This window comes from Equus quagga, chromosome 17 (genome assembly GCF_021613505.1).
Source record: "Equus quagga isolate Etosha38 chromosome 17, UCLA_HA_Equagga_1.0, whole genome shotgun sequence".
Taxonomy (NCBI): Eukaryota; Metazoa; Chordata; class Mammalia; order Perissodactyla; family Equidae; genus Equus; species Equus quagga.
This window is the reverse complement of record NC_060283.1, coordinates 27,506,290-27,534,009: the sequence shown is the minus strand read 5'-3', so window position 1 is coordinate 27,534,009 and position 27,720 is coordinate 27,506,290. Positions and strand designations below refer to the sequence as shown.

Sequence of the window (27,720 nt, the reverse complement as noted above, 5' to 3'; positions counted from 1 at the left end):
TAAGGCTGTGTGTTGACAGCCCTGGACCCTGATCCCTGCCACTCTCGCAGGCACAGCTTGCCCTGAAGACCCGGCTACTGCCTTCTGTGGGAGTTGCGCTTCGTACAGAGGACGAGTTTGTGCTTTGGTTTCCAGTGTTTTACTTTGGAGTTTAGGTGCCATATCCTGAGTTTTTTTCTTTATTTAAAGTTTGCTGTGTTTGTAACCAGTGTGTGTTGAGAAGGACCAACATCAAACCACCCTGGGGGAGGAGGGGAATGCAGAAACATTTAAAAAAATCAGAACTTGCCCCGAACTACCCCAACAGAGAGGACTGAGTGAAACCAAAAACGGACCCCCAGAATCTCTCGCATGTTAGAGTGGGTGAGATGAGAACTGACGTCCAGGAGCTGTGGGGGCGGCACGGGTGGAGGTGGCTTTGGAGAAGAGTGAGAGTGGCTTGACCCCAGCAGCCCTGGGACCTGAAGGCTGAAGCTCCTCTGCGGCTCCAGTCTCTGGAAATACTGAGTTCTTGCCACCTATTTTCCAGATTCTTGTCCAAGATTTCTGCCCCTCTTTCCCAAGAAGGGGCTAATAATTCTCTGGAAATAAAGCACCTGTTAAATAAGCCTGATATTTGCAAAAAGCAAGGGGGAGACATCACCCTTTCCCAGCTTTCCCAGCCAGCCATTGGTGTTGGATTGGCACTGCCTGGCTGGTGGCTTTTAGGAAGCAGCAGCTGGTCAAAGAGGTCATTTTTATTTTATTTCAACACCGAATGATTAGACCATGGCCCCTTTCTAACAGGTCCCTTTAAAGAAGGCCTCTAGGGAAGGCACTGCTTGGTTTCCTTCCTTGTAGTTGACCACAGCAGGGAATGTCCCTTCCATCCCAGGCCACAGTTTTCTCATGAGGGTAGATCTAAGAAGGGCTTATAGTGTGTAGCTGAAGGGGGCACCTCCTGAGCAAAGTGATCAAAAGCCATCGAGTTGGAGGAGCAGGAGCCTGCTTCGTGGTGTACCTGAACCAGAAGTTCCCTTCAAGCCAGAGTGCTGCATTTGCCAGTGCCTGGCACTTGGTACTTAGAAGGATTGAGAAATCCATGCTTGCCTCCTTGGTTGAGGGGTCCCAGACATGGTATTCCCACCGAGGCAGGCCCCTCTTCTAGCCACTCCAGCCCATCTGCTCTTGGGAACAGAGGAGACAGCAGGACGTTTACAGCCTCCACATGGATTTAGTGTTCATTTACCTCAGTATTACCGTGTTCATTTTTGTCCTCGTGCTTACAGTGAGCTGCCTGCTGCCTTGCACAGGTCCCACTCCAGCTCTTGCCTGTGACCCACACAGTCTGGGCTCTGCCTCTGCTCCAAGAAACACTGTGGGGGTGGAGAGCCAGAAGGGACATGCTGTTGAGAATGTGCACCTGGGCAGAGGAAGCCCTGTTAGGATGTGACTCTCAGCCAAGGCCAGGGACTGGGTCCTTGGGATCTTAAACCTCACAAACATCAGTCCTGACCCCTCGCAGCAGAGAGGAGATTTAAGGGGTTGGTTTGCTATTAAGTCGGATGGGGGCTCTCTCCTTGTCATGCTGTCCATTTGGGTGACAGACAGGGATTGACCGTCTTGCTGTTGTACAGGTAGTTGGTGGTGTTGGATTATCCCATTGAAGCTGGGACAGCTGTTCCCTTCTCATAGGGATAATTTGGGTCTGTTGTCCTCTAAGAAACGTGAAACATACTTCTTAAGCTGAACCACGTAAACTTGAATTCCGCGCACTGGGAGAAATGTGTCCTGTGTTTCAAGGATAAAACTGTTCCAAAGGCTTCCAGGGTCATGATGGGATTTTTTAAATAAACGCAAAAAATAAAAATAAAAAAGAAAAAAGAAAACAAAAAAAGAAAAAAATGCTAGGTTGGGGAGGCGCTGTTCTGAATCCCAACCGGCTGGAACCAAGAATGTCGTTTCTATTTTTATAGAAGTTTTATACAGCTCCGGGGTGGAGAATATTTATTACCTAAATTATATCTCTGGAAAAGGCCAGGATTTTGTAGAATCCAGAATGTGATTGTTGTACACACAGGGTGCTGTGTATGATTGAAACTACTGACTTTCTGTGGCCCGTTTGCAGCCCAGCTAATCTGCCGGAGGGGAAGGAGTTAATGCTGTGAATTGGCAGAGGAGAGAGCTGTGCTCCCCAGGTGCTGCCGGTGCTGGGATCGCTAGCCTTCTGTTCTGTCTTCCTCCTTGGCCATCATGGGGTTTTCCAAAGCCCAGAACTCCTTTCTCCCCTTTCTCTCCCTCCTCCCCCATTTCACTATTATTTGTCCACAGATTTGTCCTGGGCTCTGGGACCTTATGAAACCCCTTTCCGAATGACATGAAAGGCAGAGGTGCAGTCAACCCGCCTTTGATACCAGACCCCGAGGTTTCGTACCTGCTTGTGCGTTCTCTTTTCTAAAAAGAGCATATGCCGCAGCAGGGCCCTGGGCTGCCACAGCGGCCAGCTGGTGACACCAGGCATTTCTCTCTGTTCTCTTCTCCCCTGCCCGGTGAGTGAGCACAGCAGCACTGCCCTTGAGCACAGTTCTCTCCCCAGGCCAAAGATGGTGTTGTGAAGAAGCTGCTCCCCCACGAGTCTCACGGTGTGAAAGGGTTCAGCTTGGAGCGTGGAGACTCGCAGTCAAGTCTTAAGCAATCCTTTTCTGTTGTGTGGGGGTTTCACTTACGTAAATGTGTTTTCTGCTGTAGTTTTGTTTCTTACTTGGGTTTCATCATGAAATCGATTTGCCTTGAATGCAGCCAGACACTGTCTCCTGGGTCCCACATGAGTGGCCAGGGCCTGCGTGGAAGCTAAGAGCTTGGATTTCTGGGAACAAAGGACTGTCCCCGTAGGATGGAGGAGAAATCCTGGCCCTCTCCCCTAAAGTAACAGCCCCCGCCCCCAGCATCCTTTCTGTTCTGCCTGGGTCTTGACCAGGGAGTGGGGGAGAGGCTGAGGCTCTGCTCCACCAGAGACCTTCTCAGAGGTGTCTGGCGCTTCAGGGGAAATCCAAGCCTTAGGTTCCCTCTGTCTCTGGCAGTTGGATGTTTTCTTGGTGTCCTCCATGTCCTTTTTGACTTTTCCCTGTGTCCATTGTTAGCATGTGCAAAAGTTCCCTGTCATTCCCCAGCCCCTGCCCTGCCGCCTCCTCGTCTCAGGGCTGCACACAGTGAGTGTTCCTGTTCTCTCTCTTCGTTTGGATGTATTGCTCTGTGTAACTCAGTGGGTCTCCCTCTTTCTGGTTTGTTTTTTTTTCTAGATTCCTGCCGTTTGTTCATCGTTGTGCCTAAAGCATGTCGATGTGGCGTCAAGTACATCGTCCAAATCCCTGTCTCTTCAGCTTCTCTGATGCTTGAACTCTCACCTTTGACCTTGTGTTGACCTTTGATGCTGACGTGTATTTTTATTATGTTTGTTTCTTTCTTTGTTTTTTCTTTTTTCTTTCCTTTTTTTTTCTTTTGTGCTGCCAAATTGGTTTTGCTAGAACGACTGCTGAAGGGGAAATATTTAAACTTGCATTTGAATATAAAAAAATCTATTTTTCTAGAACTTCATAAGATAACCACTTGATTTTGTGATTCCAATTCTTTGTAATTGTCTTCAGAGCAGCCCTACTAGCACATACCGCGTGGTGTTTGTATTTCTGTGAACACACAGCCAGTCCGTTTCTAGGCTTTGTTTCTCTGTGTGCTTAGTTTTAAAGACAACTTTGAAGTAAACAATGAAATAAAAGATGTCACTAAAACCTTTGAGGCTCCTGAGCACATTTTGCTGATACAGTTTGTGGGGCTTGAGGAAGCCGCATGTGTTCTTGTTTTTGTTTTTCTGAGTTCTCGACTGCAGAAAACACCTGAACCCCTTTTCTTTTTTGACCGCAGGCTGCAGCTTGGGCCCCAGCCAGCCCTTTTCCTTTGTCTTTTGTGGTTCCTCCCTGTAGCGACCCTGCGGGGAGACTTCACCTCCCTCTGGCCGCTTCCCCTCGCCCATCTCCATGCTTGTTCCTACAGTCTCCACAGCAAAATGTGATGCTTTGATTTTTTTGTTTTTGTTTTTGTATTGTTTTTGTGTTTTTGTTTTGAATTTTTTCCTTTCTTACTAAGATTATGCCCAGAAAAAACAAGTTTTGCATGTTTCCTGCTGTTTCTTCACACCTCCGTATATATCACCTTCACCTCTCTGTTTTCTATAGTTTGTGCAAAAACTGACCGATTTAAAAGGGTTTCAAAGAAGCTGTTTTAAATTGTTGTGGGGTTGATTATTTTTTTCAAGATTGTATTGTTTTATTTTGAAGTGGCAACTTTCTCCTCTATTGCCCTTAGAGCGTTTGCCTGTGCACTTAGACTGTCACCTCATGTGGCCTCCAGGCCTCAGTGGGGCCTCCAGGAGGCTGGCTGCTCTGCTCAGAGATGGGTGGGAAGCAGGCCCGGAGAGGCACGAGGAGCAGAGATAGACCCCAGAAGGTGGCTGCGGGTAGGCAGGAGGCTTAGCGCGGTAGGGCTAGGGAGCATCCCTCGGCCAGAAGGGGGTGCTCGGAACCCTCGGAGGAGGCCATCTGTGCACTAAGTGGCAACAGACCTGCCAGCGCTTTTCCTAGGTGACAAGCACAATACTACAGTCTGCACACTGTTTACAGCCCTGGGCACCACCCACCCCACACTGGCTCTTCACCGCAGCTCTGCTCTTGCTTAGCTAGTGGGGTGGAGGTGAGGGCGGGATTTGTTTTTTTAAATTGGGTGAAGAGCCGAATAGCTACTGTCCCTGGGTGCCAGGCAAGCCAGTTCCTTGGTTCCCTGAGGGGAACTTGCTCTCCTCTCTTGTGGCACCATCAGCCTCAGGGTCTTAGGGACTTGAGTAAGAATGTGAATGGTGGAGGGAGAGGCCAGAGGAGGTGAGAGGTCACGGGATGGATCTGTGGAGGTAAGAGGTTGCAGAGGAGGACTTTGTGATAGTCCCCACCCAGACCTGAGCTGCCGGTGGGTGGGAGAGCTGGGAAGTAGGATTGTCCAGGGAAGGGTGGAGAGGGGTAGCTGCGGGACTTGGGGGAGGGGGGCGGGGAAGGTAGAAGCACTGTTAGCATCATCCATGCTGGGGTGATGAAGGAAGGGCTCCTGGCAGAGTTTCTGCTCTGAGACCCGGCAGCTTGCCTAGTATTATACCCAAGGCCACTCTTCCTAGGAGGAAAGGGCGGCCACGTGGAGGCCCAGTGTGTGGGAGGCTGCTTAGTTTCCTGGAAGGGGTGATGGGATGGGAAGAGGCCAGGAACCCCAGCCTGAGCGGACTGCCGTGCACCCCACAGTCTGACTGCACAGAGCCGCCTCTGTGGGCAGAAGGCGCTGAGGCTCCCCTTCCTGTGTATTCAGAATCCGTGTTTGCCAATACATTTTGCTTTCAATTCCAAGAGGAGCTCTGGGAAAACCTGTGGATAAAACCAAATGCCAAACGTTGGACGTTGTTTCCTTTTCTCTCTCTGATTGTTTTAATTGTTCTGTGGTGGTTTTAATGGATTTGAGACCCTGGAGCGGCAGCTGCCTTTCTGATTTCCAGCTGCTTTTTGTGAATAATTTAAAAAGAAAAAAAAAAGAAACTTTACATTTTGGAGACAAACCTGTGTGAGTTTTTTATTGGTACAAACGTTGTATTTAACACTAGGGGTTTTGTACAGTTTTTTGCCTTTTCTACTAGAAAACAATGTAAAGTGATTTCACAATGTGAAGAGAAAAAAAATTGCCACTATGACCAAACGCACAGTCTGTTCTGCAGCAACAACGGGATTCAATCAACTCAAAAGTCGTGATTCAGCCGTAGAAATGCTTTTCCTTTACCTTGTTTGAGCTTTTCTTTCTTTCCTGTTTTGATTTGCAAAAGAAAATGTCTTTTTTGTGTGAACTTGTGTTGTACTATGTAGAAAATTATGGATTTTACTTTAATGGTTTAAAAAAAAAAAAAGGCAAGAAGAGCCTTTGTTGCTTTTCTGACCTGATCACAGAGTTTGTGTAGTGGATTAAAAAAGAAAACAATTGTTACAAGTTTGGAGCAAGGGAGTATGTGTTTAAAAGGAATCTCCTTCCTTTTTTTGTGTGTTTTTCCTTTTGTCCCAATGGGGAACCTAAATCTGTTTTAATTGCACAGACACACGGACAAAAAGTCATTTTGTATCTGCCAAGTGTGGTACCTTCCTTTGTTTATTTGCTATTAAACTGTTTGAGAAGAACTGATGTTGTCTTCAGAGTTATTGATTGTTGGGGTGGGCAGTGGGACCTTGGGGCTGGTGGGGTTGGCGGCATTTCTGAAGAAGGGGTGGGTGCCCTGGTCAGGTGTCATTTGATGTGCCTGTTGGTGTGCACCTGGACCCAGCAGAGGCTCCTTCAGAACACGGTTTCCCCCGGGAAACTGCCCTCCCCATCGTCCTCTGACCCTCTGCAGCATCTCTGCCCGTATGGAAGCACCTTAAGACTTTCTGGGCAGCTTTAAAGATTTTTATTGTATTTATTTCCTTTTTCTCCCCAATGCCCCCCGGTACATAGTTGTATATTCTTAGTTGTGGGTCCTTCTAGCTGTGGCATGTGGGACGCTGTCTCAGCATGGCTTGATGAGTGGTGCCATGTCCGCGCCCAGGATCTGACCCAGCGAAACCCTGGGCCGCCGAAGCAGAGTGAGCGAACTTGCCCGCTCGGCCACACGCCGGCCCCTGGGCAGCTGTAATTGTGCTGCTTCTGTTCCCAGTGGTGGCTGCCACACGGCAGCATGGGCTCAGACCTGTGAGTGCAAGTCCCTGCCCTGGGCTGCAGAGGTCCTGTGCCCGGGGAGGCAGCCGACCGGCCCGGAGCCCCAGAGCGTGGGCCTCTTCCTCTCCAGGCGTGCAACGCGCCGGCGTAAAGTGATTCAGCTCCTTTCCTCCTCATTCTGGCCTCAGAACTGGGTCACAGCAGGGCGTTTCTAAGATGCCCTGGGTTTGCTAGTCGGTAATTCCAGATCACTCCCCAGGTGAGTGGGGCCGTACACCTGGGCCTCCTCAGACCTCTGCAAGCTGCAGGCTCGGCCGCTGGGCCGGGAGGCTTAGGCCCCCTGGCCGAAGCGTGAGCTTGTCTGCTCCTTACCTGCTCCTTGGCTGCTGCTGCCGTCCCCTCTGCTCCGGGAGGCCAGCCCTTGGGAAGCAGGTGCCTGTGTGGAGGGTGCAGCCAGCACAGGCCTGTGGGTGGGCCTGGCCTCAGCCTTCTCATCACAGCCCCTCTATGTGGGATGTGTCTGGAGTAGCATTTCTCAGTGGGGGGTGCACTGAGTACCAGCCCAGGAAACGTTCTGTGAAGTAAGGGTTCGCAGCACAAATAAATTTGGGGATGTTCCTTCCTCATTTGTATGCATTAAAAATGTTTAATTAAAAATCAGAAATTTGTATTAATATGTAGTAATTATCCTAGCTAATGTTCATTGACTGTTTATCAAAATCCGAGTGCTGTGGGAAACATCTGATACACGTTCTGTGTTCCAGTCTTTATACCATCCCTGGGAGGGAGCTACTGTCCCCGTCCCCATTTTGCAAATGAGCAGACTGAATTGCCTGCTAGAGAGAGGTGCACACTGAGAATCAGCCCAGCTCTGCCTGACTCCTGAGCCCTTGCTCTCAACCACCTGAGGAGAAACACCTCGGTGAAAGCAGATCGGCTTGCCTCGGCTGCCCTATGCAGCCTCATGGGACACGACTGCACGCTGTCCTCTAGGCTCTGGGGCAGGGAAGCTGGGGCCCCTACAGCTCTCGTGGCACCTGCGGGTGGTCAGCCATTGCAGCTTTGCCCCGCTGAGAGCGCCTGTCTGTCGGAGGGCTGCACTCGTAACTCAGGGCTCCGAAGAGCTGGTCAGCTTGCCCTCTGAGGGGCCACTTCCAGGGAGGACTGGAGGGCCTCCTAAGCGTCACTCCTGCCACACAGTTGTTCCTGCATCTGGGGCCACCTCGACTAGCCTTTCCCTGATGTTGGTTTCAGTTCTTGTCATTGTGGTAAAACACATTTAACATAAAATTTTCTGTTTTAATCGTTTTCAGATGGACAGTTCAGTGGCAGTATTACGTTCACGGTGTTGCACAGTCATCAACCCCGAATGTTGTAAATCAACTTGAAATGCACCTTCTTCAACTTCATCTCCTTCTCACCATTAATATTTGTGAAATCACAAATGTGATATCCTAATGATGTGTTTTAAAATACACATTACGCTACGTACCCATCAATATACATGTAAACTGTCCGCTGGGTGCCTTCTCAGAGAGGTGTGCGCTTCACACTGGGAAATGGGGCCAGGATGGAGATCCAGCTTCCTCCTCCATGTTCCAGATAGAACTTGATGTAAAAATAGAATGTTAAGTACAACTCGGGCATCTTCCAATTTAATATCATACTTAAAGGCTATTGTTTCTCTTTAAAATTTATAAAAGCAGGAATATCCCAAAAGTACTATTTTTTAAAAGATGTATGTTTGTGCATCTTTATAATCATATAGCTGTCTTAATTCAACAGTATTCTTTGTAAAAACCCACATGCAATCACCTTTTGTTTTTGAATAGATTCCTCAGCACCTCATTTTTGCCACACTCCTGGTTTCTGGCTTACCGCAGAGGCAGCCTCTGCACCGACTTTCTGGGTCAGCACACAGCTTCCCTGACTCCCTGGGACCTTACATCCTGTGCTCACCTGAGCATCACAGTTTCTGATGAAGAAAAGCTGTTGGGAAGGAAATGAAAGACGAGGTTTGTCCCTTCACCTCTGAGAATGTCAGACTAACGTCTGATGACATTGCCCTTCCAGGAGGGATCCTTGATGGCTTTGGCCTCCACCTTCTGCCTTTCTCCAGCATTTTCCTTCTCTCTCAGGAGTCCTGTCCAGCCCTCACCATCTGGCATTTAATTTCTTTTGCATACATTGACTTTCTCTTTACTGGTAAAGGCTCCAGCTGTAGGGAGGGCTTCTGTTTTTTTAAATCTGAGAGTCTTGGAGTGGGAAATTGAACACATTTCAACTGGGAAGGGCCATTCAGACACCCCGGTAGCCAAGTCTATAAGACATCATCCCTGCCTCCATCCCTACCCTCCCTGCGGGGGTCCCACTGACCTGAGGCCTCCTGAGGTTTTGGTGTTTTTAAACTACTTGATTGAGATATAGTTCCCATACTATACAATTCACCCACTTAAAGCAGGTAAGTCATTGGGTTTTAGCATTGTGCAACCATCACCCCAACCTGATTTTAGAACATTTTCATCACCCCGAAAGAAAGCCTGTAACCCTTAGCAGTCACTCTCCTTCCCCAGTCTCCCCCATTCCCAGCCTCTGGCAACCGCTACTGTTTCTGCTGTCTAGATTTGCCTGTTGCAGACGTGTCGTATAAATGCAATCATGCAATATATATGCCTTTTGTGTCTGCCTTTCATTTAGCCTCCCTCTGGGTATGTTCGCTCTCCTTTCCTCCCCCTGTTTGAAAACCACACACAGCTCTAGCCTTGTACCACCTGCTCCTGCCACTCCCGGTCCTGCTGAGTTTGTCTCCTCGCAGTCCAGCCTTGCTTCTGCAGCGCCCTGGCTCCCTCACTTGCCCCAGCTCCTCCTGTCTACCTGCTGCGTCATCAGCCTCACCTGAATCTGGCAATGTAGCCCTGCCTGCATTGCCCAGTATGCTTGCCCTCTAAGCACTGTGGCTATTTAATTACAAAGTGTCATTCAGCAGTTTCACCATGAAGCCACGTATTGCTAGTGGCGACGCTATTGGACAGTGCAGGACATAGAACATTTCCGTCATCGTGGTCAATCATGGGGGTCAGGACTGTTCTAGACAGTTACTTTACTTTTAAGAAAACAAAATAATTACCGTTTATGAATTGTAGCTACTGTACTAGTCCAGCCTGCAACCGGCAGCTGAGGGAGTTAGAAACTGAGGCACAGAGCAGGTGTAATTCCTCTCTGTCGCGTGGCTGTAAGCAGGAGAGCTGGGTTTTAACCCAGGTCACCCTGACTCCAAAGTCTCCAGAGCATGTTCCTTTGGGAGCGTCTGTGGTGGACCCTTGATGCCCTGGTGGAAATTCCGCTGCTAGAATGGAGCTTCGTGAAGGCAGGGGCCATGTGTGACTTGTTCCTCACTGGAGCCCCAGGGGCCATCAGATGATGAGTATTCAGGAAACGTTTAGTGAGTGAGTAAATGAACAAATAAATTGACAATTGCTTTTGTCCAAGAGCTTCCTGGTGTACCTCCCCCTGCCCCGCGCCAGCTACATTAGAGTTTTATTTAGATATTTCCATGTACTCCAGAAGAAAGGGAATAACATCTTCGCACCTAGTTTCTAGATTGCTAGCTACCAGCCACAGCCAGCCCTGGTGATCTAGTGGTAAAGATCCAGCGCTCTCAGCACTGCAGCCCAGGTTTGCTTCCCCGTTAGGGAACCATACACCTGTCCGTCAGTTGTCAGACTGTCAGGCTGCGTGTTGCTGTGATGCTGAAGGCTCTGCCACCAGGATTTCAAATACCAGCAGGGTCACCCGTGGTGGACAGACTTCAGTGGAGCTTCTAGACTAAGACAGACTAGGAAAAAGGACCTGGCCACCCACATCTGAAAAAATTGGCCACAAAAACCCTGTGAACAGCCTCGAGGCCTTGTCTCATACAGCGCTGGAAGGTGAGAGGATGGCACAAAAAGAGCGGCAGGGTTCCACGCTGCTGTACCTGGCGTCACTAGGAGTTGGAATCCACTCAGCGGCAGTGACGACAAAGCTACCGGCCAGTACCCAAATTCTCAGCCGTCTCTCGGTGGCCTTGAAATAGAAATGAAAGGCAAGTCCCTTAGAGCCACTTCACAGAAATCTGCTAACACAATTGATTTCCTAGGCAGCTCACTAGGGGTCCTGCCCCTCGAGGAAGCTGGTGCCAGCACCTGCTTGGCAGGGCCCTGTGCTGCGGGAGAGTCCCTTTGGCTGTCAGGAAGGCCCCTGAGGGAGGGGAACCTACCTGTGGCCTTCCAGCCCTGAGAATGCCACTGACCCCATCATCCCTAGAGTGGAGTGTGCCCAGAGCCTGACGCCTGTATGACACAATGACCTTTTTCAAGGGTTTGAGTTCTTTGGGGTTTTTTTTTTAACGCAAAACATTCATAGTTAGAGAAGAGGCTTAGAGTGTGGTAGGAAAAACCTGTGTTTAAGAGTCTCCTAATGGTTATAATACCAACCATGTAATCTTGGGCAGGTGACTTGGTTCTCTCAGCCTCAGATTCCTCATCTGCCGAAGGGAAATGAAAGCTCCCCCCGCCCCGCAGAGCTGGGAGATCTTGCCTCCAACGCTTGGCCCGGTGCCGCCCCTGGCAAGTGCTCCTTCACGTTGCTAACAACCCTAAGTACCTCAAAGTTAAAAGGGAGCGTTTCCTCATCCCACGGCCCATTGATAACTGTTAAACAGATGGGGTGAGGATGCTTCCAGAATTTTCCTCTCTATATACAAAAATATGTACATATGTAATTTTTGTTAATAAAAATGAGAGCATGCCATAATGCACAGAACGTTCTGTAGCTTGCAGTTTTTCAATTACTGTGTCGCGGGCACCCTTCCATCTGCGTATCTACACCGGTATCTACAACTTTCGGTTTTAGAGGCTGTGTAGCATTTCATGGTTTCTCAACCACTCTCCTATTGGACACAGCTTATTTCTAGTTTTTTCACTGTTATAAACAGTAAGTGCCAATTCAAGGCAGATTCAGGAGGTCCTGTAGAGGGGCGTTAGGTCAATGTCTTGTTTTCAAAGCAAGTTATTTTATCGTCTCATTTGGTTTTCACAAGAAACCTTACCCGAGAGGTGTTACCCCCTTTGCAAATGAGGAAAATGAATTTGTCGAGAGGGACAGACTTCCTAATTATCCTGCTAATGGTGGCAGAGGGGGCCTGGGACTATCCCCTTGGTTATATTTTTCATGCTTCTGGAGCAGGGGCTGCCAATTCAGGGGCCTGCAGGGGCCAGGCATGTGAGGAGATCAATCTAAATGACAAGAGACACTTGGCTTCAGTGTCAAGGCGAGAATAGGGAGCAGTAGGGGCTGTTTGCAAAGGAGACATTCTCGGTCTCTCAGGGCCAGACACCAACCACTTGAATGGTTGACATGCAGAATCTCCAGCCCTGGGTTGCCTGAGCTCCCATTCACCAAGAGAAGCAGGAAATGCAGATTTTTGTATAAATCTCCCAGATAACAAATAGAGCCAGCCAACTCAGAAATCTGCCGCCGTCGCCTGCCAGATTGTGACCCCTGCTTCAGACCCAAACTTCGTTTTCCGCTTGTGATTATAAAACAAGGATCTAAGATGTAAGGCTCGTAGCTGGTGCCTGACATGGCAGGCCCTTGGTGAAGGCCCCCGGGCCCCCACTGTCCTACCACCCTGTGAGGTTAAGTGGCCCATAAAAGACCATTTCACTTTGTGGCTTGTCCTCCCCACTTCAGGGGCCGTTTGTCCGCCGTCATTGCTGGGCTCGGGTGAGCACGCTTGACCCTGTCTACCCTCTCCTTAGCCTGCCTTGTCCACGTGTTTCCTGCCCACCCAGGCCAGAGCCTTGGGTAACGTGCCCGGTGAGCTTGTTGGGTGTTAGGTAAAGGTCACTGTGATTCCTGAAAACTGTGTCCGGTTCTGCTCCGCTATCTCGCCTCTGCTCCTCTAGGAGTGGGACCCCTGGTCACACTGCCTGGGGTCCCCTTCTGCTCTGTCTCTGGGTGGCAGTGTGGTCTTGGGCAGGTCCCTTTACCTCTCGGTGCCTCCGTGTCCTTCCCTGTAAACTAGGGGAAATGCTGTTAGGTGACCTCCTTCGGTCGGGCGCCTCTTACTTGCCAGCAGCTGTGCAGGTGCTCGTGGTACAAAGAGACCGTAGCCCCGGCCCTAAAGTGACATGAGCTTGCCCTGACTGTGTGCCGTCACCGGCAAAGAGCTGGCTCTGGGGCAGAGGAAGGCTTTCTCCTGTCAATGTCTTCAAGTTTTGAGATCTTGTGAGTTCCCGGGACCCAGAAGGCTGTGGTCCCGACTCACTTGGGACGCAGACGCGGGCTGCCCGTCTCCTTTCCCTCCTGCTGAAGACTCAGGCAGACTGGTGTCTGGACCCCTGAGCGGGAGAGAGCGTGCCGGCTCTTCAGCACTTCCCTGCGGGCCCAGCTTCCTCACCGTCTGGACGTTCACTTCAGCCCAGGACCCACCTTCCCAGGGGAGAGGAAGATCCAGCCGACTCTCCTGGGCCAGTGACTCCCCCACCTCCCCACTCTCCCAGCTTCCTGTGGTCCTGGTTCAAGAACACTTCCCCTGGCGCGTCCAGTGGCCTTGTCTCGTCCCACGAGCCTGCTTCTACACCCCTTCCGCCTCTGCTGAGCCGTGACGCTGGGGCCTGGACCCCCTCGCTGGCTATGCACCCCCCAGATGGCCCCTCTCTGGACCTGTTTAACTCACACTGAACAGGAGTCATCTCTGCCTGGGCTCAGTTTCCCCAGGAAGGGGCAGGACATGGCAGATGGGCTGCCTCCAGCAGTGGCTTTAAATTTCACAATAAGACTTTCATTGCTCCCCTTTTTTCCCATTCATTCAACATATTTATTGAGTGGCCGCTGTGCCAGGCCTTGCTCCGGGGATGCCTCAGTGATGAATGGGACAAAGTCTCGGCCCACACATTTGAGTGGAAGAAGCAGATATGAAGCAAATAATCTCTCTAATGAATATAAAATTATAGAGATAAATCTTGTATCAGAATGGAATATAATTCTCGATGAGAGTATAATAAGCTGATTCACCCCATCTAGGACTCAACTAAGAATGTCAAGGGAGGGAGGAGGAAAGGGATGGTGCAAAGGCCCTGGGGCAAACAGGTGGGCAGTTCCTCAAAAGCCAAATGTGGAGTTACCATACGACCCAGCAATTCCACTCCTAGGTATATTCCCAAGAAAAATAAAAACATGTCCACATGAAAACTTGTACATTAATATTTATAGTATCATCATTCATAATAGCCACAAAGTGAAACAACCCAAATGTCCACCAACTAGTGAATGAATAAGCGAAACGGTATTTCCGTGCAATGAAAATAGCCATAAAAAGGAATGGAGTATGGAATCATGCTATAATGTGGGTGAATCATGAAAACGTTATGGTAAGTGGAAGAAGCCAGGGACAAAATGCCACATATTTTATGATTTCATTTATATGAAATGTCCAGAATAGACAAATCCACAGAAAGTCGATTGTGGTTGCTGGCTGTATGCGTCAGCTCGGGCTGCCATAACAGAGTACCACAGACTGGGTGGCTTAAGCAATAGAAATTTATTTTTTCACAGTTCTGGAGGCCAGAAGTCAGAGATCAAGGTGTTGGAAGGCGTGGTTTCTTGTGAGGCCTCTCCCCTTGGCTTGTAGACGGCGTCTCCTTCCTGCGTCTTCACATGGTCTTCCCTCTGTGTGTCTGTCCTAATCTCCTAAAACTGGATTCAGGCCCACTCCAGGGACCTCATTTTTCTTCTTTAAAGATGATATCTCCAAATGAGTCACATTCTGAGGTTCTGGGGGCTAAGACTTCAAGAGATGAATCGGGGGGGCCCTCAATTCAGCCCGTAACCCAGGAGGAATGGGGAGTGACTGCTAATCAGTACAGGGCTTCTTTTGAGGTGATGAAAATGTTCTGGAATTAGTGGTCATCAATGCTCAAATATGTGAAGGCACTAGAAATCGCTGTCCACTCTGAAAGGATGATCTTTGCCCCAGGACAAGGAGGAGCCTGGTTTGCAGAGAGGGAGAAGTATGGGGTGAGACCAGCTGGTGGGGTTGGCAGGGGCCCTGTTACGAGGGCCTCTCTCTCAACCCCAGGATCCCAGAACTTCAAATGTCTGCTTCCTGCATAAGACTTTGCCCCTCTCCACACGTCAGGCCTTGACATTATTCGGGACACTTCCAAACTGGGATTTAGGATTGGAATTGGGACACTTTTTAAACCTTCAAGGGCCAACTTCTGTCCCTGGTGGGCAGTTCGCCGAGGAGCAGACGGACTCAGCGCGGGATAACCTCTGGCTCATCACCACAATGTTTCCTGTGTGCCAGGCGCTGTCCTAAATCCTTGTCCACTCGTAAGTCATTTAGTTCTCCTACCAATCCAGTGAGGTGGGTACCATTACTGTCTTGCCCAGGGTCACACTGCCCATACAGCCAAGCGGTGGAGTCAGAATCTGAACCCGCAGCCTGGCTCCAATGTCCACGCCGTTACCCCCTGCACTCTGTTGCCTCATAACAACCCTGTGAGTTAGAGTTTATTAGCCTGTTGTTATCCTAATTTTTACAGATGAGTAAACTGAGGCCCAGGGAGGTGAGTGACTTAGCTTGGGTCATGCTGTGAGTTTGGATGAGATGTTGGGAATGGCGTGGGCACGTGCACTGGTAAGTGAGCTCTGCGCCGGGTGAATCACAGGAACAAGACCTGGGGGAAGAGTGGGTCTGGGGGGGGAAGGTTGTGACGGGAGAGGCACGGCTCAGGCTGGGCTCCTGCCCCAGCCTCCCTGATGCCTGTGTACCCAGCCTCGTCCCTGCTCCTTCCAGCTCTCAGCCCATCCCGGGAGGCGGCTCCTTGGCAAGGCTGCAGAGAGGGCCTGCCCTGCCAGGGGGTCAGGATCGGTGTCAGAGGTGCCAAAGAGACACCGAGGGGGTGCCCAGGGGGCAGGGTGCCTGCACCCCTGGGAAGCCACCTCCCAGCCTGGGGATTTGTATGGCAGAGGCCTGCGTGACCTTGTGGCTGACATTCCTCAGCGGCCACGTGGCCCCAACTGGCAGGGACAGCTGCGGACAGGGGCCGAACCAGCTTTGTTCCCAGGGTGGCGCCCGCTCTCCATCCAGGCCCTGCTCGGCTCCTGCCCAGAGCTGCTATCCTTGGCGGGGCTCAGTGGGCCGCTGGCACCGTGGGTCCCCCCGCTATGAGTACCTAGAGACACGGAGCCACCAGGGTCTCTCTGTGTGAGGTGCAGGGCTCGAAGGATGGGGCAGGACCAGACAAAGCAGCAGATCGAGAAGGGGCTCCAGCTGTACCAGTCTAACCAGACAGAGAAGGCGCTGCAGGTGTGGATAAAGGTGCTGGAGAAGAGCTCGGACCTCGTGGGGCGCTTTCGCGTGCTGGGCTGCCTGGTCACGGCCCACTCGGAGATGGGCCGCTACAAGGAGATGCTGAAGGTGGGGACACCCGGCGGCAGACACGGGAGCGTGGGGCCAGGCTGGATTTCTCCCAGGCTTCCCGGCCCCCCTCCCGCCTCCTGAGGCTCCACTGTGTCTCCCAAGCTGGTGGCCAGGGACTCTGAGTCCACTTCTGAGGCCTTGGGTCCTAGATGCTGGGTCTTGGCTTCGGATTTGGGCCTGTAGCCTTGAGCTTCAGTGCCTGAGGCTCTGAGACTGAGGTCCTCAGCCACAGAGTTCGGAGGGGCTCAAGGCCGGCTCTCGGAGTCTAGGTTCCAGCCTTCCTTTTGGGGGTTCCGAGTCTGAGCCTGGGGTGCGCCAGCTCCAGGTTTAAGGCTGGGGGTAGGTGGATGATGGAGACAGCAGATCTAGGCTCGGGGTGGACAGGTGAGCGATGGGTCCGAGCCTGGGAGATGGATGGAAGCTCCCAGCTGAAGCTTCTAGTCTATGGATGGGGAGGAGAGGATGCATTTGAGGCTGGAGGTGGAAGCTCAGGGTCTGAGGCCCAGATGGAGGGTTGGAGGCTCGGATCCGAGGCTCAGAGTGCAGGCTGACAGCCACCCGCTCCCCACCCCGGTGGGCAGTTTGCTGTAGTGCAGATCGACACGGCCCGGGAGCTGGAGGACGCCAACTTCCTCCTGGAGAGCTATCTGAACCTGGCACGCAGCAACGAGAAGCTGTGCGAGTTCCACAAGACCATCTCCTACTGCAAGACCTGCCTCGGCCTGCCTGGCACCAGGGCGGGCGCCCAGCTCGGAGGCCAGGTCAGCCTGAGCATGGGCAATGCCTTCCTGGGCCTCAGCCTCTTCCAGAAGGCCCTGGAGAGCTTCGAGAAAGCCCTGCGCTATGCCCACAACAACGACGACACCATGCTCGAGTGCCGCGTCTGCTGCAGCCTGGGCAGCTTCTATGCCCAGGTCAAGGTGAGCCCGGGCCCCAGGGGCGGGGGTGGAGGGCTCAGCTCCCCGAGAGCCTCTCTCGAGCCACCCTCCCTGTTGTGTTACTTCGTTCAGTCCTCCATTCAGGCAGGGACGAGGCGGACAAGAGTCTGAGAGGGAAAAGACGAATTAGCCAGGAAGGGCAGAGCCAGAATTCAAACCTTGATCTGTCTGATTTCCTAGGGGAATAGGAGGCTCCTGTGTGAGGACAGGCAGTGAACCTGCACTGCCGTGGGTTTGCTGTGTGATCTTGGACACGTCACCTGTCCTCTCTGAACCTTGCTAGGTATATCTATAAAATGAGGGAGAATAGGACCCACCTTACAGCATGGTTGAAAGGATTCAGTCATCCTCTATTTATTGAGCATCTACTAGATCCCAGGCACTGTTGGCCTGGGGTGCAATCAGTGAAAACAATAGCAAAGTCCCTGGCCTCAGAAGGCTTGCATTCTACTTGGGGGAGAATGACAAATAAACACAATCAGTAAGTCAATTATAGAGCGTGCTAGAAAGTGCTTAGGAGAAAGGGAAGCAATTAAAGAGGGTGGGAGGTGCTGAGGATAGGGTGTTGCAATTTCAAACAGGGTGGTCGGAAGGCCTCCTACAGGTGATGTCTGAGGACTTGAAGGAGATGGGAAGGTGAGCCATGCAGAAATCTAACAACAGAGCAAAAAAGAGGGAACAGCTAAAACAAAGCTCTGCCCTGGGGGGAGCACAGCTGGCACGTTCCAAGAAGGATGGAGGCCAGCATGGCTGCAGCAGGTGCGTGAGAAGAGGTGGGGGGGATCAGAGAGGTAGGGGGAGGGGGGAAGGCAGACTGTGAACGAACGGATGGGGCCAGTGACCGCAGGCCTCTGGTCCTGAGCACCCGTTCTCTTTCCCCCTAGGCATCCAGGCTGCGCTTGGCCCATGGGGGATGTTAATGCCTGGCACATAGTAGATGCTTAATAAATCCTGGGGCCAATGAGTGTGTTGATGCTGATGGATCAGGGCTGGGGTGTGAGGAAGTGAGTCGTCCGGGATGACACTGAGGATTATTTTTCAGCAACTAGATGTATGGAGAAGACGTTAGTGAGATGCGATAGGATTGGAGAGGGGTAGGGGCGTTTTAAAACCTTTTTTATTTTTATAAAGAAAATTAATAACCATCAGGAAAGTAGAGAGAATAATCTAATGAATCCCCATATCCCCCCCACTTAGATTTAACCATTCTTAATATTTTGCTATATTTGACTTAAATATTTTTAACTGGAGTGTTGTGATGTAAAATTATAGACATCAGGATATTTTACCCCAAAGTAAATTAGTATGCAACTCTGGGAGAACAAAAAAAGGGGACATTTTCTTATATAAGGACACTTTCTTACATAATCGCAACATGAGCAATTATCTCTTAAATTTCTCTGCTTATCCTGAAAATATGCCTTTACCCTCTGCTTGTTTGAATTGGAACACAAACAAGAGTCACACATTGCAGTGGTTATTATGTCTCTTAAGTCCCTCTCAATAGAAAATCCCTACCCTGCTCTTTATTTTCCATGATTTATTGAAGAAGCCAGAGTAATTGCCTTCTAGAATGTTCCGTCGCATTGTCTCACTGCTTCCTCGAGCAATCACGTAACTTGTTCCTTTATCTCTTTTACTTCCTATGAGCTGGAACTTAAATAATGACTTGGTAAGACTGAGGTCACACATTTTTGGGAAGAATACTGTATAAGTGATGCTGTATTCTTCATATGACGTCATATCGGATAGTTGAGGGAGGGGCAACCTGGTGCCTCCGTCTTAGGGTTTGCATTTTTCCTTTCACTACCAGCAGGTTAATTTGTGGGGGGACACTTTGGCACCCTGTGAATCTGCAGTTCTGCAACGTTTTCTCTTAGGGTTTCAGCATCCGTGGTGTTTGTGGCCTAAATCAATTCTTTTGTTTCAATTCTAATGAAATGGCGATTTCCACTTTCTAGCATTCCTTCTACAATTATCAACTTGGATTTTTCTATAAGGAAGAACTTTCCCTCATCAGCTGGGGCCGGTTGCTTATTCTGAAACACAGGTCCTAAAAGAAAGGCAGAATAAATATTTTCTCCTTCCCTTAATTACCCCTTTTCAGAAGAAGGCGTTGATGTAATAACTGCCTTCAGTGGCCACACTGGTTTGTTTTGCCTTCTCTTTTTGGAGTATCATTATGAAATTGTGGATTTTTTTATATTTAGTGTTTTTCAGTTAATCGCAATCATTCTTCGTTTTGATGCTTATATTATCTTCACTTTAGCCCGTGAAATTCCCTTTGATATGGTTCCTGTGTCCTTTTCTTTTTGATTTTTTTTTTTTTAAAGATTTTATTTTTCCTTTTTCTCCCCAAAGCCCCCCGGTACATAGTTGTATATTCTTCGTTGTGGGTCCTTCTAGTTGTGGCATGTGGGACGCTGCCTCAGCGTGGTTTGATGAGCAGTGCCATGTCCGCGCCCAGGATTCGAACCAACGAAACACTGGGCCGCCTGCAGCGGAGCGCGCGAACTTAACCACTAGGCCACGGGGCCAGCACCGTTTCTTTTTAATTTTTAATTTATTTTTATTTATTTCTTTAGGAAGATCAGCCCTGAGCTAACATCTGCTACCAATCCTCCTCTTTTTGCTGAGGAAGACTGGCCCTGAGCTAACATCCGTGCCCATCTTCCTCTGCTTTATATGTGGGACGCCTACCACAGCATGGCATGCCAAGCAGTGCCATGTCCGCACCCAGGATCTGAACCTGCGAACCCCAGGCCGCCAAAGCGGAATGTGCGCACTTAACTGATGAGCCACCGGGCGGGCTTCCTGTGTCCTTTTGACAAGACTTCATTTAGTCCTTGAAAACTTTCTTGTTTTCTGGCACAATAAACTCTCCCAGGGTCACTTTGTATATTCCCTGCCCCAGACCTAGAATCAGCCATTTCTCCGGGTTCTTTATAGTGGGAAATGGTATTTAAAGACCAAATGCTGTGGGCCGGCCCCTGGTGGCCGAGTGGTTAAGTTCTCACGCTCCACTTCCGGCGGTCCAGGGTTCGGATCCTGGGCGCTGACATGGCACCGCTGGTTAGGCCATGTTGAGGCAGCGTCCCACATCCCACAGCTAGAAGGACCCACAATTAAAATATACAACTATGTACTGGGGGGCTTTGAGGAGAAAAAAAAAAAAAAGCAGGAAAAAAAGAAGATTGGCAACAGTTGTTAGCTCAGGTGCCAATCTTTAAAAAAAAATAAAAAATAAAAAAATAAAGACCAAATGCCAGCTCTCAGGGTGCTCATGGCCACTGGGTTGTCATTGCTTCTTTTTTTTTTATTTTTTTATTTTTAAGATTGGCACCTGTGCTAACATCTGTTGCCAATCTTTTTTTTTCTTCTTCTTCTTCTTCTCCTCAAAGCCCCCTGGTACATAGCTGTATATTTTTAGTTGTGGGTCCTTCTACTTGTGGCATGTGGGATGCCGCCTCAGCATGGCTTGACCACTCGGCCATGGGGCCAGCCCCTGTCATTGCTTCCAAATCTTTTCAGTTACCAGGACAACTGAAGTTTCTATTGCTATTTCCAATTCAAATAGAATGTGTCAGGATTTTCCTTAATTTATTTTAAACCTGATTCTCTTTTCTCTTAGACTGAAAATCTTGGTTTCTAACAACATAATTAAATATTTACTTTATCCTACAAAATAAAATACTTTCAAAAGACAACACCAATATTTCTCAAAGAGACTTCTGAAGGAAGTTTAAGATATTTTTGCCATTCTTTGTCTTTATAATGTATTCCACTATGGATAAACTGTCCAAGTATATGCTCTAGGGTCATTTGAAATAATTATTTTTTTCTGTGTGATTATATGAACACAATATATTATATTAATTTACATTATATTATAATATTACATATAACAATATATTATAATATAACATAGTTTATTATAATATATAATAAATATATAATAAATAATTGTTATAATTAATTACAATATAATATTAATATAATGATATGCAGTTAGGGTCACTTATTTCCTTTTTTTTTTTTTTAAGATTTTATTTTTCCTTTTTCTCCCCAAAGCCCGCTGGTACACAGTTGTATATTTTTGGTTGTGGGTCCTTCTAGTTGTGGCATGTGGGACACCACCTCAGCATGGCTTGATGAGCAGTGCCATGTCCGTGCCCAGGATTTGAACCGGCGAAACCCTGGGCCACAGAAGTGGAGTGTGTGAACTTAACCACTTGGCCATGGGGCCGGCCCCACCATTTTCTATTTTTAAAGTTTTTAAATTTTAATTTAAATTTTTAAACCTGTAAAATGTTTACATGGCTTCAAATTAAAAAATACATAACAAATGGGCCAGCCTGGTGGCACAGTGGTTAAGTTTGCACACTCTGCTTTGGCAGCCTAGGGTTCGAGAGTTCAGATCCTGGGTGTGAATCTACACACTGCTCATCAAGCCATGCTGTGGCAGCGTCCCACATTCAAAAATAGAGGTGTTAGCTCAGAGCCAATCTTCCTCACCAAAAAAAAAAAAAAAAAATTACATAACAAAGTATGTTACAAACCGTGTTTTCTGGGGTTACTGAGAGTTCTCTTTTGGTCATATTAGCTCAGGGATGCTTGTTAGATATGAAGTGGAAGATCAGATAGGTTTTCTATGAGAAAGAACAGAGAAATGGGACTGTAGCTGAAGGGCGTATGTGATCTAAAGGTTTTTGATTTTTGTTTTTATTTTTTAAACGAGGTGAGAAATGTGGAGGGGACTGATTCAGGAGACAGAGACGGGGAATTGGGAGTGGGGAGATTTGTTCAGAGCCCCCGTGGAGGGCTCACATTTGAGAGGAGCAGGGAGCCCTCCGCCAGAGTATCAGCGGGAGGTGGGGTGGGGACAGATCTGCGGGACCGATGGGTGAGATGGATAAAGAAGCTCCTCTCTGATCTTCTTCTGTCTCCGCAATGGCGTGGAAGACGAGGTCGTCGGCTCATCATGGGCAGGTAGAGAAGGCATTTGGAGGTTTGAGGAGATAGAAAGGCTGAGAGAATGATTTAATTGCCTCAGAGTCTGCCCTGATGTTCTGAGCTGACTGTACCGGCAATCAGTTCCTGAGCCTTCACTAAGCAGCTGCTGCTGGGGGCCAGGGGGCAAACTCTAGTTTGCGGGGTGCACTGACATCCCGCCTCTCTGTGTGTCTCTGAAGCTGAGGGGCCCCACTGGGACTGACTGAGAAGAGACGCCAGCTGTCTTGCTTTCTCATTCATTCATTCAACAGATATTTACTGTGTATCTACTAAGTGCCAGCACTGTACTAGGCTCTTGGGATACTCGGCAAACCAGATGAAAATCCCCGTGTCCACGGAGCCCACACTGTTGCACTGGCTGTTCCCGCTGCCTGGATCACTCTCTCCCTGGATACCCAGAGGGGGACTGTGGGCCCCTGGCTGCCGGAGAAGGCAGGCCCTGGAGCCCTCGACTTAGGGGCAGCTTCTGCCACTCACAGTGCCCTCCCATCCCGCCCCCTCCCTGTGTCCCCTGCAGGACTACGAGAAAGCTCTCTTCTTCCCCTGCAAGGCCGCGGAGCTCGTCAATGACTACGGCAAAGGCTGGAGCCTCAAGTACCGGGCCATGAGCCAGTACCACATGGCCGTGGCCTATCGCCTGCTGGGCCACCTGGGCAGTGCCATGGAGTGTTGCGAGGTGGGGCAGCAGGGAAGGGGGCAGGTGGAAGGTGGCGGTGTGGGCCAGGCTCTGGGACCTGGGGCAGCAGGGGCTCCTCTTCCCAGTCAGCCCACTGAGGGCCCCAAGGCTTGCCCCGGCCCAGCCCCTCTATAGCTGAGCCTCTGACGGCTGCATCTGTTCTGCCCTCCCCACTGCACCAAACCTCACTCCCTTCCAGTCCATTCTCAGGGGAGGGGGCTTCCCTCTGCACCCCCTTGCACCATCTGTGGGGCACTTTAATAGGAAGAGAGCAACTCTCTGGAGTTCCACTGACCAGGGTTCAAATCCCAGCTTTGCCACATACGAGCCAGGCGACCTTGACCAAGTCACTTCTGCTCTCTGAGCTTCAGTTTCCACTTCATTGGGCACTGTGAGGCCTCAGTGCTTCAGTGCCTGGGGCCCAAGCACCATGAGAAGCGTATCGGGCTCTGAGGCTGTTGGTGATCCCAGGCCTGCCCGTCAGAGGGGCCCACTGGGGGAGGGCGCCTCAGTGGTGGGGGCAGATGAGCGGGCCTGCGTGACCGGCCTCCCTCGCAGGAGTCTATGAAGATTGCACTGCAGCACGGGGACCGGCCACTACAGGCCCTCTGCCTGCTCTGCTTTGCTGACATCCACCGGAGCCGTGGGGACCTGGAGGTGAGGTCACTGAGAGGCGGGGTGGGGGTGTGTGCAGGCCGGGCCCAGCCTGACTCCACCCCCGACCTGGCTGTGCAGACGGCCTTCCCCAGGTACGACTCCGCCATGAGCATCATGACCGAGATCGGAAACCGCCTGGGGCAGGTGCAGGTGCTGCTGGGTGTGGCCAAATGCTGGGTGGCCAGGAAGGCACTGGACAAGGTGAGGGGGGCCCTTGCCTACAGCCCCAGCTCTCCCCAGGGCTCCCATGTGGGGCCTGGAGTTCAGCCAACAATCTGTGGGTGAGAACTCTGTCAGACCTTTGTCTAACATCAGCCTCATCCCAATCCTGTGAGACCAGAACATTCCAAGTCATTTTCCAGGCTCAGAGAAGGCCCAGGACTTGCCCAGTCACACAGCTAGTAAAGGACCAGAGCTGGGGTTTGAACTCAGGATGCTCTAACTGCTTCCTGGGATTTCACAACACCCCGCGACACAAGAATAGTCTTCCCAGTCTGTATCTGAGTAAACTGAGGCAGGAGGTAACTTGCCCTCACAGCTCTTGGGACTGTGCCCCAGTCTCCCTGCTACCTTTACTCACAGGGCAGCTGCCCAGCCCCGTCACCCTCCCCAGACCCGCCCCCACTCCCCACCCCTTCCTTTCCTATGAGCCAAGGCCTCTATCAGACAGCTCTGCCCTGTGCTCGCCTTCCAGGCTCTGGATGCCATCGAGAGAGCCCAGGACCTGGCCGAGGAGGTGGGGAACAAGGTCAGACCTGATTCTGTCTTGTGAGTCTGGAGTCAAGATCCAAGGGTGGGGTCTCGGGTTGGGGAGACAGCCCCACTGGGCCCGCTCAGGCCCTGAGCCCTCGTGATCTCCAGGAGCCGCCCCAGCCATCCCCAGCACACAGCTGTTTCTCTCCCACCCACAGAGCACTTCGGAGGGCAGGGCAAGAGATCCATAGCTCAAAGGATATCAGAGTTCCTCAGGGGCTTCATGAATGCTCCCAACAGTGGCCTCCACTCCCTGAGAGCTGGGCACCACAGGGCTCTCCAGGGACCGCTTGGGTTCACCAAGTATCTTGGGCTGATCAGAAATGCTAAGCGGTTGTGTGCATTTAATTACCAAAAACAGGAAAGCAAATTAATTCTTAGGGAGTCAACACAGCAAGTTTGGTCAATAAAATTCCTCAAAATCGTGGGGTCCCCAGCTGGTTCTAGGGGTAAGGACCACTTGCCTCCCCCACCCCCTCATTTTGCATGGAGGGAAACCAAGGCCCAGAGAGGGCAGGATGTTTTTCCTAGGTCCACCAGCAAGGCAGGAACACGGCCAGCCCTGGACCCCATGTGTGCTGATTGCCCGGTGGCCCTGCGGAGACAGGAGGGAAGTGGGACAGCTGCTCACAGCACTGACTTGGTCTGTCCCCACGGGCCCAGCTGAGCCAGCTCAAGCTGCACTGCCTGAGCGAGAGCATCTACCGCAGCAAGGGGCTGCAGCGGGAGCTGCGTGCGCACGTCGTGCGCTTCCACGAGTGCGTGGAGGAGAGCGAGCTCTACTGCGGCCTGTGCGGCGAGTCCATAGGCGAGAGGAATAGCCGGCTGCAGGCCCTGCCCTGCTCCCACATCTTCCACCTCCGGTGAGGGGGCTCCCCGCTGCGGGCAGGGAGCACACGGGGCCTCTTGGGGGCACCCTAGGGCCCAATCACACTAGTCACGCTAACAGCAGACACTTGGCGCTTTGTGCGTCCCAAGCGCATCCTAAGAGCTTCCCGTGTAGAGGAAGCCAGTCTTCTTCTTCTCCCCAAAGAGAGTTCAGAGAGGCCTCTCAAGGGTCTTGGGGTTCAGACGCCCAGGGCCAGGCCTGCCTCCATCCCCACCTCCTGACTCCCCGCCCAGGCTCTGCCCTGGAAGCCCCCTGGGCAGAGTGCGAGGGGCCAGCAGGGGCCTGACCCCCTCCCTTGACGCCTTCCCAGCCCCCACAGAGGGGAGGGGAGGGGAGGAGAGAGGGCCCAGGGGGGCAGGACGGGCTCTGTGAGTGGACAGGGCCCTTTGCCTCCTAAGGTGCCTGCAGAACAACGGGACACGGAGCTGCCCCAACTGCCGCCGCTCGTCCATGAAGCCTGGCTTTGTGTGACGCCCTCAGCAGTCTTGGGCTTCGGCCTCGCCTCCCTGCTCCTTCTCCACCGTCACCCTGGAGACCCCTGCCCTCCCTGCCTCGACGACCGTTTACTCCTGGGGCAGCTGCCAGGGACTCCCCGCTGGCGCCCCTCGAGGCCCAGTTGCCCTCTCTCGCCTCTTCGTACTTTGCTCTTTATAGGGAAATAAACCGTTTGTACCTGGTCCCAATGATTCTGACTTTCCCTCCCAAGGTCTGAGGATGGGGGGAGTGTGGGAGCAAGGCTCCTCGCGTGAGCTTCCTCAGACACACACGTCCCTCTGCACATATGTCTGAGTGTCTCCAGCTGCCCTTCCAGGTTCGTGGGGTGCCACAGTGAGCCAGAGACAAACATCCCCGCCTGTGAGGAGCTGCTGACGTGCAGGAGTGGGGAGAAGGATGCGATAAACAGTAAACGTGATAAACAAGCAACGTGGGAAGTTAGAAAGATGCGATGGACTGAATTGGTCCCCCAAATTCATATGTTGGAGCCCTGGCCCCCCCATGTAACTAAGTTAGGAGATGGGGCCCTTAGGGAGGTAATTAAGACTGAAGGAGGTCATTAGGGTGGGGCCCTCATCCGTTAGGACTGGTGTCCCTATAAGAAGAGGAAGAGACACCAGAGAGCTTTCTCTCTCTCTCCGCGCTGCACAGAGAACAGATTGTGTGAGGACACAGCAAGAGGGCAGCCACCCGCAAGCCGGGAAGAGAGGCCTCACCAGAAACCAAATTTTCTGGCACCTTGATCTTGGACTTCCCAGCCACCAGAACTGAGAGGAAATAAATTTCTGTTGTTTAAGCCCCCAGACTATGGTATTTTTTATGGCAAAAACCAGCAGACTGACACAAAAGCAATAAGTGCTTTGGAACAATAAAGAATAGAGCAGCGTCCCTCTTCCTCATCTTCATCCCCTTCCCTTCTCTTCAGTCCTGAGACCATCAGGTGGGACAAAGCAGGACAGACATCCATGGGGAGGGTTGGCCTGCTGTGGGGTGTTGGAGCCCAAGCAGGTGGGATCTGTCCACACAGGGGAAGCCCCAGTGCGGGGAGGTAGAGGTTGCGTGGAGAGAGAAAGGCGTCCTCACATATGGGTGTCTCATCCTGGAGTGTCAGGGACCAAGTAGGGTGAGAAAGGAGTTCATATGAGGGTGAGGCTTGGTGCTGCGTGTTGGAGCCAAGCAAGGTGAAGAGGATATCCATGCAGATGAGCGGTCTGGGAGCTGGAACATGAACAGGGCAGCCTGGTGCCGTGTGTCAGGGCCAGAGCAGGGTGCTGAGGACACCCTGGAGGAGAAAGGCCTAGCATGCGGAGGTGGGGCCTGAGCAAAGTGAGGCAGGCATCCACATCGTGGTGGTGGGCGTGGCTCAGCCCAGTGCAGAGTGTCAGAGACCAAATCGAGCAAGGAGGGCAGCCTGGCATGGGTCTTTGGGCCTAAGCAGGATGAGGAGGTATGCAAGTTGGGGAAGGTCAGGTGTGTGGTGTCAGAGCTTGAGTAGAGTGAACAGGACATAGAGGAACAAAGATGGAGTAAAGAAGGATCTGTGGGTGAGAGGGAGTGGCAATGAGAAATTGGTTTTGTAGAGAAGATTGAGCAAATGAGTAAATATGTGAAGGGTAATGGGAGCCAGGTCACTATTGAAGAAGAGAGTTACAAATAAGGACAGGGAGAAAATCAGAAGGGACTCCGGGGCCGGCCCAGTGGTGCAGCAGTTAAGTTCGCATATTCTGCTTCTTGGTGGCTCGGGGTTTGCCAGTTCGGATCCCGGGTGCTGACGTGGCACCACTTGGCAACAAGCCATGCTGTGGTAGGTGTCCCACGTATAAAGTAGAGGATGATGGGCATGGATGTTAGCTCAGGGCCAGTCTTCCTCAGCAAAAAGAGGAGGATTGGCAGTAGATAGCTCAGGGCTAATCTTCCTCAAAAAAAAAACAAAAGAAGAAGGGACTTTGTGGTGTTGAATTGGAATTGTAGGGATCAGTGTGGATTCATGGATTTCAAAGTAAAAAACTAAATAGAGAAATAAATATAGTTACAGATGTGTGTGTGTGTGTGCCTGCGTGTGCAGTGGCCTGGGAGTGACATG

At 51.0% G+C, this 27,720-nt stretch overlaps 2 protein-coding genes across 17 annotated transcripts in view; both read left to right on the top strand.

Moving 5' to 3' along the window:
- The window catches only part of CELF1 (CUGBP Elav-like family member 1), a 67,666-nt gene extending 61,436 nt beyond the window's left edge, over positions 1–6,230 (top strand). For 15 of the 16 annotated variants that reach the window (XM_046642906.1, XM_046642903.1, XM_046642904.1 and 12 more), the window contains one exon: positions 3,279–6,230. The gene's annotated coding sequence lies outside the window, so the exon portion shown is untranslated. Of the gene's footprint in view, positions 1–50 lie in introns of all 16 variants that reach the window. The other variant, XM_046642891.1, reaches the window with a different exon arrangement.
- Positions 6,231–15,422: 9,192 nt separating this feature from the next.
- Positions 15,423–26,278, top strand: RAPSN (receptor associated protein of the synapse). The gene is made up of 8 exons (XM_046644405.1): positions 15,423–16,213; positions 16,798–17,136; positions 22,685–22,843; positions 23,402–23,500; positions 23,579–23,701; positions 24,195–24,248; positions 24,917–25,116; positions 25,541–26,278. Exons 1-8 carry the CDS (start codon positions 16,022–16,024, stop codon positions 25,611–25,613), a joined length of 1,239 nt encoding a protein of 412 aa, XP_046500361.1. The 5' UTR covers positions 15,423–16,021; the 3' UTR covers positions 25,614–26,278.
- Positions 26,279–27,720: the final 1,442 nt, after the last annotated feature.